The following is a 19,143-nucleotide window of genomic DNA, read 5'->3' on the forward strand; positions in this document are numbered from 1 at the left end:
CGAATACCAAATTCACATGACTACTTATAGCAAGACTTATCCCATGTCCTCAGGAACAAAAGTGGCTACTCACAAAGCATAATTATATTCATGACCAGAGAGGTATTGAATAGCATCAAGGATCTGAACATATAATCTTCCACCGAGTAATCCAACTAGCATCAACTATAAAGAGTAATTAACACTACTAGCAACCTTACAAGTACCAATCGGAGTTGCGAGACGGAGATTGGTTACAAGAGATGAACTAGGGTTTGGAGATGAGATGGTGCTGATGAAGATGTTGATGGTGATGAGTCCCCTACAATGAGAGGAGTGGTGGTCATGACGATGGCGACGATTTCCCCCTCCGGGAGGGAAGTTTCCCCGGCAGGACGGCCCTGCCGGAGCTCTAGATTGGTTTTGCTCAAGTTTCGCCTCGTGGCGGCGGCGATTCCTCCCGAAAGTCTCCTCCTGATTTTTTTCTGAAACGAAACCCTCCTTATAGAAAAAGAGGGGAGCCAGAGGGCCAACAGGGAGCCCACAAGCCCCCTAGGCGCGGCCAGGGGGTAGGCCGCGCCAAGCAGGCTTGTGGCCTCCTGGTGGCTCCTCTGTGATACTTCTTCCGCCCACTATTTTTTATAAATTCCAAAATAATTCCTCGTTGATTTTCACGGCTTTTGAAGTTGCGCAGAATTGGTATCTCAAACTTGCTCCTTTTTTAGGTCAGAATTCCAACTGCCGGCATTCTCCCTCTTCATGTAAACCTTGTAAAATAAGAGAGGAAAGGCATAAGTATTGTACTGTGAAGTATAATAACAGTCCATAAAGCGATAAATATCAACATAAAAGCATGATACAAAATGGACGTATATCATTTGGCCATTAGGATTTTCATTTCCCCTTCAACTTTAGAATTGAGAGTTGCATTTTGAAATGTTTGCGGGTGGAAATCTAGCGTAGACAAAAGAATATGTGCATTCCAAGGAAGGTAGTCCATGACAAGGAACGGCGGATACGAAAGCGACATAAGCAATCTCGATCATTGGCGTAATAAAGATTATCCCATGTGTATTTTTTATCTCCAAGAAATACATCTAAATCATTGGAACACATTCATGTCATTTGAGATATTTTGTGTGTGCGTGTGTGTGTGTGAGAGAGAGAGAATTTGAGCAGCTCTTCTGGAAAAAAAATACATGACAATTGCATGTGGTTCAAATGTATCTTACCAGTTTGAAAACAGGCTTAGATTTTCGTTAATATAATTCTTGAATGCACGAGTGAAGGAAAGTTTTTTTCTCTTGAGAAATCAACCTAGATAATTGCACCGTGCGCCACCACTCTACGATCTTATTGCACATAAGATAATAGGTCAAAGATTGAACATAAGTTTTTTGTGGTGCTACAATCTCGTCTTTCTTCCAGCTCCAGGGTTTATAAATTACGTGTTATTGGCACAATCACATTTGAGCGCAAGTATATTATCACATGTGCTATTTCTCTTAGCCCTTCTTCAGAATTACTAGAAATAGAAAGATTATTATCACGTGCATATTTCTCGCTCTTAAAATTTCCATAATGTTACCAAAACTATATTATACTGTCAAGAAAGATCATTACCTTGTTAGGTTCAAGTTTCTAGAATAATATTTAAAAAACCAACTTTTTGTCTAAATCGGTATAAAAAGATTGAGCCAAAAAATGATAAAAACATAGGGAAATATATGAAGCTTCCTTAAAAATAACTCGCCCATTTTCCTTTTTATTTTTTGGAGGAGCATAGAGAGATTACCGGACGATCACTGTCTCTATGTAGAATGAGACAATCTCAATCTCATCTGGATTTGCCCATATGGATTCCATTCAATTTGATTTGGAAAAAAGGAAAAAGAAAAAAATGTACTCCCTTTGGCTTTTAATTTTTGTGGTGGTCGACAATATCAAACAGGGGAGCTCGGTGAGCTATGGTGCAATAATCCAAGAGATCATCAACACTCTTCGGCTTTTAATTTTATAAATAGTTCACGAGTTTAGAAGCTCATATTTTGAAGCTCACAATTTAATGAAGCATGCACTCTCTCTAGGTGGTGACCGTCATGTTTGGTTAGATCATCCCGAATATCTTCCTTCCGTTTGTGTAAACATTGTGCCGACTTAATAAAAAGCTTCGCCAGACTGTCTAAAATAATTGCCTTGGAAGTATTTCGTAACTGAATGAGCGCGGAATATTTCAGTTAAAGAGGAGGGCACTAATACTTTTTGAGCGCTAGGGCGTGAGCTGAAATATGTATCTTAGCGAGATAACATCATGGGATTTCGTACTTTTTGAGTGTTTGTGTGCGTGCGGATTTTGAATGCGAGTGGGTAGCGTGATGTGATTGGTCAGGCTTGACCTCCCATGGATCGATCGTCTCCCTTCCGCTGATACTGGCTGCCAATTTTTTACCTTCTAGATCCGATAATGGATGTTATGCATCACGAAGATCATTTCTCTTTCAGGAAAAGCGCTAGCACCGAACTTTTCAGGCGTGCTTGAGGCTTTAACCAAAATTTAGTGTAAATTATTTTCTGCTGACGTGAAGCGTGTGCCACTCGCCCCCCGGTGGCCTCTTGAGCAGATCCATGTTGTTTGTGTGACACCAAAGGTCTTGGTCTAAAGACGGCGGTGAACGACTTCCATTTGATGTGAGTCACGAAAACGATATATCTTCACACCCCCTCCCCTGACATCATCTACTGGCCGGTGGGGGTGGTTTTTTGGGGTTTTGCTGTGTGAAGATGTGCTGGTTGGGAGAGAAAAAGTATGATGGTTGTCTATCACGAGAAAAAAATAAGTTCTTTTTTGTCAAGGATTGTCGGGGTCGGTTGATTACTAGTAGCTGTTAGTAATTAGACCATCTACAACCGGTCCATTCAAATTTTACTAAGGAAAAGAGAGAAGGAAAAAAAATGATCCAATCAAATCATTTATATATATCATTCTTATATGTCCGAGCTGTCCGTCAACCATGATAATTAAGAAAGAACACAAGTATGGGACACATGCAAATGATCGGACATATGATAGCATGTATGAGCAAATACGTGGACGTTTAGCATCCGGATTCGCCAACTCCGGATGTAGATGATCTTAGCTAGACGGGGATGAAGATGCATTTAGCGGGCTAGCTCGCATCTGCGTACGATTGTAGCTACTAGCTAGCTAGTCCCGTACGTGTCCGTGCATGTGGCTTTGTTACGTTTGTGAAATTCGTGCATTTGTTCTTTCATCCATGCATCATCGTATCCTTCTCTAGAAATACCTATTTTTGTTTGCCTTTAGCTAGAATTTGACTAAGACTGATTGAAAACATGGTCCAATTGGACCTTGGGGATTATTCTGAAAGCCTTAATTATCATTTAGGTTATAATTTCATACTTTCTTTGTTTAAATATATATATTTTTAGTATAAATGTATATTAAAATTAGTATAAAATTAAGACATTTATTTTAAAATAGGAAAGTAATAATCATAAAACCCAAAATGAAGAGTAGTAATCATAAAACGATCCATCCGCATGGAATCGACGACCCTCGCCTAATCATCGACGACCGAGGTCGTCGGCGAAGAAGAACCGTCGAAGGACAGCGTTGAAAGATTGTCCTTTCCTGATGGTGGCTAGAATTCTAGCCCCCGGAGGAAGAGAGGAAAACGAACATGTATACCTTTTTAGATGCTCTAATTAGCTAGCTAGACCCAGATGGAGATGCATTTAGCATCTACGTACCAGCTAGCTAGTCACGTACCCCTCAAAAAAAAAAAGCTAGCTAGTCACGTGTCCGTGCATGTGGGTTTCGTTACGTTGTGAAATTGGTGCATGTGGTGTGCCATCCATGCATCATCGTATTCTTGTGTCAGTTTACTGCAAATGCTGTTATATTATGGAAAGGAGGGGATACATTTCAGTCTAATTTTCTTTCAAAAAAAAACATTTCAGTCTAATCGTTGCTGGTCCATGCATGTGGTGTGAGATAGTGGAAGGACCATGAGCTTCGGTGAGGGTAGCATTAGAGATGCATGCAATGTTGGCTGTGCATGAGTACGTGTTACGTGTAGCAGTGAAAACGGCCTGGACGAGCTAACTCCCGGCGGACGCCCCAGCCCGGAGATGAATTGAAGAAAACATGACGTTGGCTGGCGGGGATCCGAAAGCTAGCTAGGTTAGATATGATGGAAAATAATCGGTAAAATTGGAAGCCATTGAGCAAGCCGGAGGACGCGTCCATCATTGCATGCGGTGCTTCTTGAGAGGCTCAGAACGCTCGCGTCTAAGCTGCGGCGTCCATGTTGATCAGCAGGGAGGCTGTGCATGTGGCGTTTGGCACTTTACCGCTACACTCCGTCGTCTTCATTAGCATCTTCCGGCCGTCTGATGTTAGGACTTGTCCCTTTGGCCCGAGAGGTTTGTATATATCGAACTTGTTTCTTCTTCCCTTTTTCTTTTCCTTTTGTTATTTTCCTTTTGAACTCCGTTGTGAATTCGTAATTAAGGGCTTCCATTCGCTAAAGCCGGGCAATGTGCCTCGTTTCTAAAATACTCCCTCCGTTCCTTAATATAAGACCCTTTAGAGATTTCACTATAGACTAGATACGAAGCAAAATGAGTGAATCTACATCCTAAAATATTGTTGAGTAAATAGGCAATTTTCCGGGTATATTAATCCACGAAATAATAACTAGCATGACATTGACTAGACTAATGACATACTGATCTTGAGCTAACCTAGCACATACTACGCATATAGTGGATACATCTATGCAAACAAGTAGTACTGCTAGGATAAATACGAATATGAGGATAAACGAGTCATACCCTCTAATCGGCCAGTTGGCCGTAGCAGCAGCAGCGGCGGCGGAACCGGAGAGAAAATAAGCGCGTAGGTATGAGCTCGGCTCATTCCCGCGGCGCGGCGGAGGAGGAGGAGTGCGCGAGGGCACCTTCTCTTCTCACTCTCCAATAGCATGTGGAAGAGAGACCCTTATAAAGGGGTCCAAACTCTCCTCCACTAGCGGGGTGGGACTAAACTCCAACCACCTTGTCATACCACCACCTACATGGGCCCTTGAAGATTTTTCTGAAATTCTCTAATGGGCCTAAAGCCCACCTCCAAATTTCAACAAATATGACTACATACATCCGTATGTAGTTCATAGTGAAATCTCTAAAAGGTCTTACACCGGTCGGGCTCGTCTTTGATGAATTGAAATCGGAAGTACTCATGCATGCAAGAGAAAGGAGTGAAGCAGAATTGAAAAGAAATCGTCTTTGACGACGCCGTGGTGTGGTGGGTCGCCGACTCCTAGGCCTCGGTCTCCTATATATGTCCATCCCACCACAAATTTGAAGCCTAAAGCCCGAAGCCGACTGTGTTGTTAAGGACAGTAAAACCACACCTAAACCGAGCTCTCTCAACGATTAGCATTTTTGACCGTCCATTTACGCAATCTAGACGTTCTTGGCCGTCCGATCTCGTCTGAAATGCAATGTGTGCAACACTGTGTGAAATCTAGCCCAGCTGTCCTGTGGGCTGCTGCTCGAGAGGCCGAAACCAAGCCATTTGATCAACTGGCCCGGTTATTGCAGTCCATTAGGCTAACATTGTTGTCGGAAGGTGGATCCTGCGCTCATTGTGCTTGTTGCTCGGTGGACGGAGAGGTGGATCGGTGACAGGGGCAATTCCAGCCACTCGTGACCCGGTCGACGCGCGTGACGGTGTGACGAGCACTCAATTCAATCGGGATCCAAGCGAAGCGCTCAGCGCTGCCGGACGCGACCACGACGACTCGTTCGAGCGGGATTCTGGTGCGGGAGTGGATCGACGAAGGCGAGGCATCCATCCCGGATCGATCTGACGCGATGCGCGTGAGGATGCTGCACGGCAAACCCCAATGTGTCGCCGCCATGCCCTCCTGTTATGTATGTACACAGGTAAGGGAAGATCTGAAGATAAGGATGTGCTCCCATTCTTATTTTGTTCTACTCGATCTCCTTGCACTCCACATTTTTTTCAAGGAGAGCAGAATTGTATCCCTCTCCTTTAAAAAAAGGAATAAGAAGATGTGATTATGGCAACAAAGGCGTTGCCGGTTACAAGTTTCTTCATCAACTTAGAACGCCCTTCTAGGCTATGGCTATCCTCCGAGTCCGGCAATAACGATAGCGATTGTAGGATTACCTAAAGATTCCTTTGTAGTTTTCTTTTCTTGATGTAGGTTTATGTAAAATTCTGGATGCACGTGTCTCCTTTTGACCCGTCTGATCAATTCTGTTTGGTTGCTTTATATATAAAACGAAAGCCATTTTCGGTAAACTATTTACGCGCGAGTCCTTGCACGACCAGTGATCATCCAGATGTGCAAATCCATGCATCAGATGATGGGAGGCTTCGTCCATATAAATCGTGCAAGGACTGGCGTCTGTCTGTGTAGCAATAAATGATCGAAATATACCCCAATGGCAAGTTTGCCAAAATACGCACACAATGGACAGTTGAGATGAGTCTTAGTAGTAGATTAACTTCTTCATTAGGGCATGTACATTAGTATAGATAGACGTTGTCTATAAGTGACATACATGTTACCTTACAGACCTACTACAGACGCCCTGTACAGTAGGCTGTCTACTAAGGTAACTATATCACACCCATTATTTAAACTTTTGGATCATGGGCTCGTGGTGAGTTTTTCAGGTAAGGAGAAAGAAGTTGAGATTTTCTAGGGCCACAATAGACGGTCTTTCCATACAACGGTTGAAAGGGAGTTGGTATGGACCGATTTTTATGGTAATCGACAGTCTTTATTTCTACCGACGAGCATCTTCTCTCTCATCTATCTCTCTCTTCTACGTCTTTGAAAATCTTACTCGGCATAACTTACAGACGGCTGACTGTATGTTGTTGTACATGCCCTTAGAGCTAGGTCCTGTTTGGATACTCTAACTTAGCTAGTGGTTAGAGTTAGTTTCTAGCTCATGACTATCCCTAAACTAACTCTAGCTAAATAGGTGTTTGGATGGAAGGGTAAGATTGATAATAGATGCACTTTATATAAAGAGAATTTTTAATGGGCCCCATGAAAACTAGCTCCAATTAGCATCTCTTGGTTGGTGGGAGAGAGAGAGAAAAATATTTTTTAATGAACCCCATGAGAACTAGCTCCAATTAGCACCTCTTGGGTGGGATAGTTTTTTTGGGTGGGTTAGATGCAACTAACTCCAATCTAACCCTTATGTTTGGATACTTTAGGGCTAGTTGAACTCAAACTAGCTCAAACTAACTCTAGCCCATGGATCCAAACAGGGCCAATGACGTCCATGGCGTCGTGGAGGGGCCTATGGTATTATGTCTTTCTTTGACCCTTCAGGTAGGCATGTTTAGGTCTTAGAATGGTGGTTGTTGTCCCCGACGACGTCATCGGTGGGCGAGAGTATACGACGGTGGACTCGAGGATGATGGTGATGGATCTGACGATTGGCCTCAACGATGTCGACGACTGATGATGGCTTCGGGACTTGAGATGAGTGTGATCCCCGTTGATGCGCCACAGCGACAAAGGCCTTGCCGGTGACAAGTTTCTTCATCGACTTAGAACGCCCTTTTAGGCTATGGCTATCCTCCGGGTCCGGCAATAACGATAGCGATTGTAGGATTACCTAAAGATTCATTTGTAGTTTTCCTTTCTTAATGTGGGTTTATGTAAAATTTTGGGTGCACGTGTTTCCTTTTGACCCGTCTGATAGATTCCGCCTGGTTGCTTTATATATAAAGCGAAAGCCATTTTCGATAAACTACTTTACGCGCAAGTCCTTGCACGACCAATGATGATCCAGAGGTGCAAATCCATGCATCAGATGTTTTGAAAGGCTTCGTCCATAAATCGTGCAAGGACCGGTGTCTGTCCGTGTAGCAATGAATGATCGAAATATACCCAATGGCAAGTTTGCCAAAATACGCACACAATGGGCAGTTGTGATGAGTCTTAGTAGTAGATTAACTTCTTCATTAGAGCCCGTCATTACAAAAGCTAGAAGATAGACGTCCATCGGATCCAATACACAATTGCTGCCTGCTACGCTCGTCAATTGCGTAAAACAATAAAAAAAAAATCCTTCCTTGCGCTCATGAATCGAAGTCATAGTCCCCCTCGACGTCCTCGGCCGCGTCGAGGTAATACATCTTGATCTCGTCGTGCTTGAACTTGCGTCCCCCCTTGCACGCCGATCTGCCCCCGAAACGCGCTGCCGGCGGCGTCGGACGAGCGTGCACCTCCTCGTGCTCGGCGGCGTCGTACTTCCACGACAGCAGTTGCCCTGACGTGGCCTCGTACTTGAACGGCGACTGCCACCCCGTCGAGTAGTAGTACCCGAAGCGCTTGTCCTTGGGCGGAAGGTCCTGCGGCTCCTCATCCTCCTGCGATAGGGCGTCCCTGCAGCCGAGCGCGCGGAGGCCGCCGGACTTGGACTGGTTGTTCGGCTTCCGCGGCGCCCTGATGTAGCCGCCGTTGGCCACCACCTGGCCGTCGACGACGTGCACGGCGCGGCGGTTGCCGTCCGGGTCGACCAGGGCGCGGTCGTAGACGCGCACCCACCCTCGCTGCCGTCCCTCGCGCCGCATCGTCGCTCGTTTTCCTTGGTTTGTTTCGCGGGTTCTGTGCGACGACGGGATCGGGGTTGCCGGTGGCCTATTTATACATGCAGTACGGCCGGCTTCAGGCTTCAGGCTTCAGTACCTTTCCTTGGCGGCCACGGGTTCGTGCAGGTCGGTTTGTATCGTGATCGGGAACTTGGACTCCAAGTTTCCGATGGACAGGGCTGTTCGGGCCTGTCTAAAGATTGTTCGCCTGATAGACTTAGCACGGCATGTTAGTTCAATGGTTTATTCTTTTACTAGCCAAATATGCCCAATATGCCCGTGCGTTGCAAGTTGCAACGGGAGACAAAATATTACGCCCTAACCAAATAAGTATGGTTCAATACCTTGATGTATGAGGGTCCTTTTTTTTTTTTAACACGGTGGCTCATCATGCTGACACTTATTTATTTATTCCACCCTCTTTAATGATGTCCGACGTGTCCATGTAATCACAATGCATTTGATGTGGTAAATCTCAAGGTTATAAGCCTGCCACTGCACGCCACACTTGTTATTGTGTAGCATAATGAAATGTTTAAAACTTTAACAACTAATCTCGTCGATCACAAACTACTCCCAATCCCTAGGCATATAAACACTTCTCAAAAACTAATTAAAACCTAAACCTAAAAGACTTAACCGCTCAAATTCTAAAGCTATTTAGATCAATTTTATGGAGAACCACTAAAATAGATCACATGACAGTATGAAAATAATAATCATTATTAGCACAATTTCAAACAATATGAAAATCAATATTAAGCCACTAGTACATAAACCTCATATCAATAGTTTAGTGTCCATCGCTTTCGGCAAATGAACCGCTTTTTGCCTGTTTTCTATTTTTATTATCTTACGTTTTTATCTTTTCTTTTCGGTTTCACATTTTCTCTTAGTTTTTCCATTTACCTTTTTATTTATTTCTTTTTCTTTTTTCCTAAGATCTTCCAAAATTTGGAATATTTTCTGAATACTGAACATTTGTTTGATCCACAATTCATTTTTGAAATAATGAACATTATTAGATATCGTAAACATTTTTTAAATTCATGATTTTTTACAAAGTCCTGAATTTCTGAATAATAAACATTCTATGATTTCAAGAACAGTTTTTAGAACTCGCGTCTTTTAAAATTTGGATTTTCTGAATACTGAACATTTGTTTGATCCACAATTCATTTTTGAAATAATGAACATTATTAGATACCGTAAACATTTTTGAAATTCATGAGTTTTTACCAAGTCCTAAATTTCTGAATAATAAACATTCTATGATTTCATGAACTGTTTTTTAGGTTCACGTCTTTTAAAATTTGGATTTTTAGGAAACTACGAATTAATTTGAAGATAGGAAAAACAAAAATTGAAATGAGAAAAGAAAGACATAAAAATAAAGATAAAAATATGGGCCGGACCATGAACCCGTACCAGGGAGGAGGATGTGAATGCTAGCTGCAATGAAAAGGATGTGAATACTGAACATTTGTTTGATCCACAATTCATTTCTGAAATAATGAACATTATTAGATATCGTAAACATTTTTTAAATTCATGATTTTTTACCAAGTCCTAAATTTCTGAATAATAAACATTATATGATTTCATGAACAGTTTCTTTAGATTCACGTCTTTTAAAATTTGGATTTTTAGGAAACTACGAATTAATTTGAAGATAGGAAAAACAAAAATTGAAATGAGAAAAGAAAGGCATAAAAATAAAGATAAAAATATGGGCCAGACCATGAACCCGTACCAGGGAGGAGGATGTGAATGCTAGGTGCAATGAAAAGGATGTGAATACTGAACATTTGTTTGATCCACAATTCATTTTTGAAATAAAGAACATTATTAGATATCGTAAACATTTTTAAAATTCATGATCTTTTACCAAGTCCTAAATTTCTGAATAATAAACATTGTATGATTTCATGAACAGTTTTTTTAGATTCACGTCTTTTAAAATTTGGATTTTTAGGAAACTATGAATTAATTTGAAGATAGGAAAAAAAAATTGAAATGAGAAAAGAAAGGCATAAAAATAAAGATAAAAATATGGGCCGGACCATGAACCCGTACCACGGAGGAGGATGTGAATGCTAGCCGCAATGAAAAGAGAAAACGGGACTAAAAAAAAAATGTTAGTGTCATGATTCGAACCCGGGTCTGTACTATATGAGCGCAAGGTTTCCGCCACTTTAGGGCAACTTTAGGAGCAAAGACTATGACGGACGACTGGAAACCCAATTTGTTTTATTATTAGGGAGAGATAGGTAACTACTACTCTCTTCGTTCCTAAATATAAGACCTTTTAGAGATCACATTATAGACCATATACGGATGTATATAGACATATTTTAGAGTATAGATTCACTCGTTTTGCTCTGTTTGTAGTCTATAGTGTAATCTCTAGAAGGTCTTATATTTAGGAACGGAGGGAGTACCAAACATGTTCGTACGTTGCAATGGAAGACAAAAATATTACGTTATAGTCAAATAAGTATGATTCAATACCCCGACATATGAGCATCCTCTTTTTTTCCCACTTAACACGATGGCCCATCATGTTGCCACTTATCTTTTCTCCCAACCACGTTAATGATGGTCGTGGTGTTCATGTGATCATTTTTTGTTGATTGATGTCCACTATCTTTTTTCTGAAATGCATGGGCAGTTTTTTACTCAGTCTATGAACTTCTTTTTAAATGAGGAAAAAAAATTGAAATTCGTGATTTTTTTAGTTTTTCTCAACGTTGTTTTTTACTTCATAGACATTTTCTTCAAATTCACTGATATGTTTTGAACAAATGGTCATTTTAAAAATCATGAACATTTTATATTTGCCGAATATATTTTTCAAAATTTTGAATCATTTTATAACATCTGAACAGTTTTTAAAAATCTTCAATTTTTTAAACCGTGAACGTTTTATTATTTCCTAAACCTATGTTTCAATTCCCAAACATTCTATGGTTTCATGAACAATTTTTTTCAGAACTCAAAAAATTGGAATTTTGCAAAATCATGAATTAATTTAAAGAAGGACAAAATAAATTGAAATAATAAAACATGAACTGGCCCATGAACTCGTGTTTTCTGCTATAAAAAGAGAAAATCAGTGTTCATGTGATCAAGTTTTGTCGATTGATGTAAACTTATCTTTTTTCTGAATGCATGGACAGTTTTTTACTCAGTGAACATTTTTTGAATCGATGAATTTTTTGTAAATAAAAAACAAATTTGGGTATTCGTAATGTTTTTAGTTTTGTCAACATTTTTGAAAATTCATAGACATTTTGTGAATTATTTGATAATATGCAAACATTTTTTTAAAACCATCAACATTTTTGGAATCTGTGAACATTTCTGATTTTCTGAACCTTTGTTTTAATGTCCAAACATTCTATGATTTCATGATCATTTTTTTTTCAAAACTAAAAAAATTGGAAATTTGGAAAATCACGAATTAATTTAAAGAAAAAAATATATTGAAATAATAAAACAAGGGCTGGTCCATTAACGCAGGTTTGCTGCTATATACAAAGAGAAATAATAGGGATGAAAAAAGTTGTGCCTATCTGGGATCAAACTTGGGTGTGTTGTGTGGAAGAGAGATGCTCTAGCCACCAAACCGCACGCGTGTTAATGATTATTTAAGTTCTCATAGCTTAATAACCGCACGCGACGATGATTTTGACATAAAAAATCTAAACCTTTTTCGGAGCAAGTGGACGCGTCGAACTAGTGCCGGGCTATTGCATATCTTTTGCTTGGCTAGGCTAGACTGGGCAGGGCCGTTTGAGCCTTTTTTTAGGTAATCGCTTCTGTGCGGCATGCCGGCAGAACTTTCGGTCGGTCGCGTCGCTCGCTCACACGTAAAAGCGTCACATGTTTTTATCTTCTCCTCCCGATTCTCTTAGCCATGGTCGTGCCCCTCCTCTCTTTAGACGCTTGCCGCTATGGCCGCTATTTCCTCGTATCTCCCCCTCCACTCTCTCTTCGCATGACCCACGTGCCCATGACTCTGTCGAGCGCCTTCATCTTCACGAGACGGTGCTTCCCTAATCCCACTTTCCGTCATGGCTCACGTGCGAGCTACCACAAGGCAGGTTGGCCTCGCGTGAAACAGGCAAGGGGGGCTTGGTGCCAAGCTGCATGCAGCACAACTGCAAGGTGCGACCCGACGTGCGACGCAGTTGCATCTCGCACGGGGCGACGAGTTTGCGACGGTCATCATGGCGAGCTGATCCCAATGTTCGTGTTTGCTGCAACAATTGTCAAAAAAAACCTTCAATCACATGTGAGAAAAGTTTTAACCGGCTTTTGAAAAAGCTTGTATCGGGCACTTTGGAGTGAAAAAAGCTACAAATGTTGACAAAAAGAGCTTCAACAGGCATTTGAAAAAGCTTCAATCGTATATGAGAAAAGTTTCAACTGGCATTTGAGAAAGCCTCAACCGGACGCTATGCAGTGAAAAAGCTACAAACGTTGACAAAAAGAGCTTCAACTGGCATTTGAAAAAATTTCAATCATATATAAGAAAAAATTTAACCAACATTTGAGAAAGTTTTAACCGGGCACTATGAACTAAAAAAGCTACACATGTTTACAAAAAGAGTTTCAACCATTGATGGGAAAAGTTTCAACCGACGTTTTGATAAAAGCTTCGACGGGATACAGTGAAAACCAAAAAAAAAACTTCAACCATTGCTTGAAAAGCTTCAAATGTATATGTGAAAAGATTCAACCGACATTTGTGAAAGCTTCAATCGAGCACATCAAAAAGGAAAATAGCTTCAAGCATCATGGAAAAAGCTTCAAGTGACATGGAAAAAAGCTTCAACCTTTGGCAACGCGGTGCTGCATCAGTGTGCTACGATGGCGGCGGGCAACGACATGGTTGTTACGGGACAAGGGAGAGGGACGAGCCAGCGCCAGGGTTGTAGGTGAAGAGGTGCGGGGCGCGCGTGGGACATGTGTCCAGGGAGTGGGTCGGGCGGGGTGGAGATGCGAGGGAGTTCGTGGGAGGGAGGAAGAAGATGATCGATCCCAACGTGAACCTTTTTTCCGATGTGAGCGCATGCTCGATCCAAGAGTCGTGGCGGTTTCTGTTGGAAATATACCCTAGATGCAATGATAAATAGTTATTATTATATTTCCTGTTACAAGATAATTGTTTATTATCCATGTTATAATTGTATTGAATGAAAACTTAGATACATGTGTGGACACATAGACAAAACAATGTCCCTAGCAATCCTCTAGTTTGCTAGCCAGTTGATCAATGATAGTCAAAGTTTTCTGACTATATGCAAGTGTTGTCACTTTATAACTGGATCACATCATTAGGAGAATCATGCGATGGACTAGACCCAAACTATGAACGTAGCATATTGATCCTGTCGTTTTATTGCTATTGTTTTCTGCGTGTCAAGTATTTGTTCCTATGACCATGAGATCATATAACTCATTGGCACCGGAGGAATACCTTGTGTGCATCAAACGTCGCAATGTAACTCGGTGACTATAAAGGTGCTCTACAGGTATCTCTGAAGGTGCCCGTTGAGTTAGTATGGATCAAGAATGGGATTTGTCACTCCGTGTGACGGAGAGGTATCTCGGGGCCCACTCGGTAATACAACATCACACACAAGCCTTGCAAGCAATGTGACTAAGTGTAAGTCACGGGATCTTGTATTACGGAACGAGTAAAGAGACTTGCCAGTAACGAGATTGAAATAGGTATGCGGATACCGACGATCGAATCTCGGGCAGGTAACATACCGAAGGACAAAGGGAATGACATACGGGATTATACGAATCCTTGACACTGAGATTCAACCGATAAGATCTTCGGAGAATATGTAGGATCCAATATGGGCATCCAGGTCCCGCTATTGGATATTGACCGAGGAGTCTCTCGGTTCATGTCTACATAGTTCTCGAACCCGCAGGGTCTGCACACTTAAGGTTTGATGATGTTTTAGTATAGTTGAGTTATATGTGTGGTTACCGAATGTTGTTCGGAGTCCTCAATGAGATCACGGACGTCATGAGGGTTTACGTAATGGTCCGGAAATGAAGATTGATATATAGGATGTTTTCATTTGGTAAGCGGAAAGTTTCGGGCAATTCCGGCAGTGTACCGGGAGTGACGAATGGGTTCCGGGTGTTTACCGGGAGGGGCCCACCCACCCGGGAGTGAGCCCAAGGCCCTAGGGTGGCGCACCAAGTCCTTATTGGGCTGGTGGAGTCAGCCCAAGAGGGCTATGGCGCCACATAAGAAAATACCAAAAGAAAAAAAAGGAAAGAGGGAGGTGGGAAGGAAGAGGAGGACTCCTCCTTCCCAAACCGAATTGGAGGAGGAGTCCTCCTCCTCCTGGCGGCCGGCACACCTTGAGGCCCTTGTGCCTCAAGTCTTGCCCCTCCCCTCCTCCTATATATATTGGTGGTTTAGGGCTTTTTGAGACACAACTTTGCCACGTGCAACTCAAGGCTATTCCACATAGTTTTGCCTCTAGATTGGATTTCTGCGGAGGTCGGACGGAGCCCTGCAGGAGTAGATCATCACCACAACCAGAGCACCGTCTCGCTTCCGGAGAACTCATCTACTTCTCCTCTTGCTTGCTGGATCAAGAAGGCCGAGATCATCGTCGAGCTGTACGTGTGCTGAACGTGGAGGTGCCGTCCGTTCGGCGCTAGATCGGAACCGTTCGTGGGACGGATCGTGGGACGACAGTGATTTGAATCACAAAGGTGTACCACTACATCAACCGCGTTTCTTAACACTTACCGCTGAGCGATCTACAAGGGTACGTAGATCTAATCTACACTCGTAGATGGACATCACCATGATAGGTGTTTGTGTGCGTAGGAAATTTTTTGTTTCCCATGCAACGTTCCCCAACAGTGGCATCATGAACTAGGTTCATTCGTAGATGTTATCTTGAGTAGAACACAAAAGGTTTTGTGGACAGTGATGTTCGACTTGCTACCCTCCTTAGTATTTTCTCAATTCGGCGGTATTGTTGGATTGAAGTGGCCCGGGCCGACATAACTGGTATGCTTACGAGAGACTGGTTTCATCGATTGACATGCAACCTCGTTGCATAAATATGACTGGCGGGTGTCGGTTTCTTCAACTTTAGTTGAATTGGTTTTGAAAGAGGAGGTCCTTGGAGAGGTTAAATAGAAATTTGCACATCTCCGTTGTGGTTTTTGCGTAAGTAATAGTTAATATGGACTTGCACGTCGATGCTACGGCAACCGGCAGGAGCCATAGGGTTGTCTTTAAACTAACGTTGTGTTTGCAGATGCGTTTACTATATTGTTAGGTCATAGCTTTAGTAGTAATAGCATAGATAGCACGACAACCTCGATGGCGACACGTTGATGGAGATCATGGTGTGGCGCCGGTGACTAGAAGATCATGCCGGTGCTTAAGTGATGGAGATCAAGAAGCATAAGATAATGGCCATATCATGTCACTTATGAATTGCATGTGATGTTAATCCTTTTATGCACCTTATTTTGCTTAGAACGACGGTAGCATTATAGGGTGATCTCTCACTAAAATTTCAAGATGAAATTGTGTTCTCCCCGACTATGCACCATTGCGACAGTTCGTCGTTTCGAGATACCACGTGATGATCGGGTGTGATAGACTCAACGTTCACATACAACGGGTGCAAAACAGTTGCACACGGGGAACACTCGGGTTAAACTTGACGAGCCTAGCATGTGCAGACATGGCCTCGGAACACATGAGACCGAAAGGTCGATCATGAATCGTATAGTTGATATGATTAGCATAGGGATGCTTACGAGTGAAAGTATTCTCGACTCACGTGATGATCGGACTTGAGTTAGTGAATTTGGATCATGTACCACTCAAATGACTAGAGAGATGTATTTTTTGAGTGGGAGTTTATCAAGTAATTTGATTAGTTAAACTCTAATTATCTTAAACATAGTCTAAGTCCACTTTGCAATATTTGTGTTGTAGATCTATGGCTCACGCAACAGTCACCCTGAATTTTAATACGTTCCTAGAGAAATCTAAGTTGAAAGATGATGGAAGCAACTTTGTAGACTCGGCTCATAATCTTAGGTTGCTCCTACAAGCTGGGAAGAAGGATTATGTCCTTAATGCTTGATACGTCTCCATCGTATCTACTTTTCCAAACTCTTTTGCCCTTGTTTTGGACTCTATTTTGCATGATTTGAATGGAACTAACCTGGACTCACACTGTTTTCAGCAGAATTGCCTTGGTGTTATTTTTGTGCACAAATCAAAGTTCTCCAAACGTCGTGAAAATCTATGGGGAGCAGTTTTGGAAAATATAAAAAATATCTGCGCCAAGTTCCACCTGAGGGGGTGGGCCAGTGGGCCACAAGCCCTGGCTCCGCCACCACCCCCCTGGTGGCGGTGGGCATGCTTGTGGGGCCCACACGGCTCTGCCGCCCCCAACCTCAGGTCTATAAGATCCCTTTCGTCCCAAAAAAAGAGAAGTTTTCGCTGTGTTTACGATACGGAGGCGCCGCCACCACCTGTTCTTCATCTGGAGGGCAGATCTGGAGTCCGTCTTGGGCTCCGGAGAGGGGAAATCGTCGCCATCGTCATCATCAACCTTCTTCCCTCTCCAATTCCATGAAGCTCTTCGTCGTTCGTGAGTAATCTATTCGTAGGCTCGCTGGGCGGTGATGAGTAGGATGAGATCTATCTTGTAATCAAGTTAGTTTTGATGGGGATTGATCCCTAGTATCCACTATGTTCTGAGATTGATGTTGCTACTACTTTGCCATGCTTAATGCTTGTCACTAGGGCCCGAGTGACATGATTTCAGATATGAAATTATTATGTTGTCACCAATATATGTGTGTTTTAGATCCGATCTTGCAAGTTGTAGTTACCTACTATGTGTTATGATCCGGCAACCCCGCAGTGACAATAACCGGAACCACTCCCGGTGATGACCATAGTTTGAGGAGTTCATGTGTTCACCAAGTGCTAATGCGTTGGTCCGGTTCTTTATTAAAAGGAGAACCTTAATATCCCGTAGTTTCCTTTTGGACCCCGCTGCCACGGGAGGGATGGACAATAGATGTCATGCAAGTTCTTTTCCCTAAGCACGTATGACGACACACGGAATGCAAGCCTACATCACATTGACGATCGGGATCTAGCCACATATCTCTTCGTGTTATAACTGTTGCATGATGAATATCATCCAAACAAATCACCGACCCATTGCCTATGAGTTTGTCCTACTACTACTGTTACTACTGTTGCTACTGCTGTTACTTGTCTTTCTCTGCTGCTACTTGTTGGGGAACGTCGCATGGGAAACAAAAAAATTTCCTACGCGCACGAAGACCTATCATGGTGATGTCCATCTACGAGAAGGGATGTGTGATCTACGTACCCTTGTAGACCGTACAACAGAAGCGTTAGTGAACGCGGCTGATGTAGTGGAACGTCCTCACGTCCCTCGATCCGCCCCGCGAACTATCCCGCGATCAGTCCCACGATCTAGTGCCGAACGGACGGCACCTCCGCGTTCAGCACACGTACAGCTCGACGATGATCTCGGCCTTCTTGATCCAGCAAGAGAGACGGAGAGGTAGAAGAGTTCTCCGGCAGCGTGACGGCGCTCCGGAGGTTGGTGATGATCTTGTCTCAGCAGGGCTCCGCCCGAGCTCCGCAGAAACGCGATCTAGAGGTAAAACCGTGGAGATATGTGGTCGGGCTGCCGTGGCAAAGTTGTCTCAAATCAGCCCTAAAACCCCACTATATATAGGAGGAGGAGGGGGGAGACTTGCCTTGGGGTCCAAGGACTCCCAAGGGAGTCGGCCTAGCCAAGGGGGAAGGTCTCCCCTTCCCAAACCGAAATCCACTTGGTTTGGAAGGTGGAGTCCTTCTTCCCTTTCCCACCTCCTTTTTTTCCCTTTCCTCTTTGATTTTCTTTCCTATGCGCATAGGCCTCTCTTGGGCTGTCTCACCAGCCCACTAAGGGCTGGTGCGGCACCCCAAACACCCATGGGCTTCCCCGGGGAGGGTGGGCCCCCCCGGTGAACTCCCGGAACCCATTCGTCATTCCCGGTACATTCCCGGTAACTCCGAAAACCTCCCGGTAATCAAATGAGGTCATCCTATATATCAATCTTCGTTTCCGGACCATTCCGGAAACCCTCGGGACTTCCGTGATCTCATCCGGGACTCCGAAAAACATTCGGTAACCAACCATATAACTCAAATACGCATAAAACAACGTCGAACCTTAAGTGTGCAGATCCTGCGGGTTCGAGAACTATGTAGACATGAACCGAGAGACTCCTCGGTCAATATCCAATGGCGGGACCTGGATGCCCATATTGGATCCTACATATTCTACGAAGATCTTATCGTTTGAACCTCAGTGCCAAGGATTCATGTAATCTCGTATGTCATTCCCTTTGTCTTTCGGTATGTTACTTGCCCGAGATTCGATCGT

At 43.0% G+C, this 19,143-nt stretch overlaps 1 protein-coding gene across 1 annotated transcript; it reads right to left on the reverse strand.

The window, feature by feature from the left end:
* Positions 1-8,004: 8,004 nt before the first annotated feature.
* LOC123439435 lies at positions 8,005-8,635 on the reverse strand. Its single transcript, XM_045116150.1, has one exon. The coding sequence runs from the start codon at positions 8,633-8,635 to the stop codon at positions 8,141-8,143; it is 495 nt and encodes a 164-aa protein (XP_044972085.1). The 3' UTR covers positions 8,005-8,140.
* Positions 8,636-19,143: the final 10,508 nt, after the last annotated feature.

The sequence above is a fragment of the Hordeum vulgare genome, chromosome 3H (assembly GCF_904849725.1).
Source record: "Hordeum vulgare subsp. vulgare chromosome 3H, MorexV3_pseudomolecules_assembly, whole genome shotgun sequence".
NCBI lineage: Eukaryota > Viridiplantae > Streptophyta > Magnoliopsida > Poales > Poaceae > Hordeum > Hordeum vulgare.

Excerpts from the sequence above, each read along its gene's own strand:
- LOC123439435 (XM_045116150.1), bottom strand. The coding sequence starts at position 8,635 with ATGCGGCGCGAGGGACGGCAGCGAGGGTGGGTGCGCGTCTACGACCGC.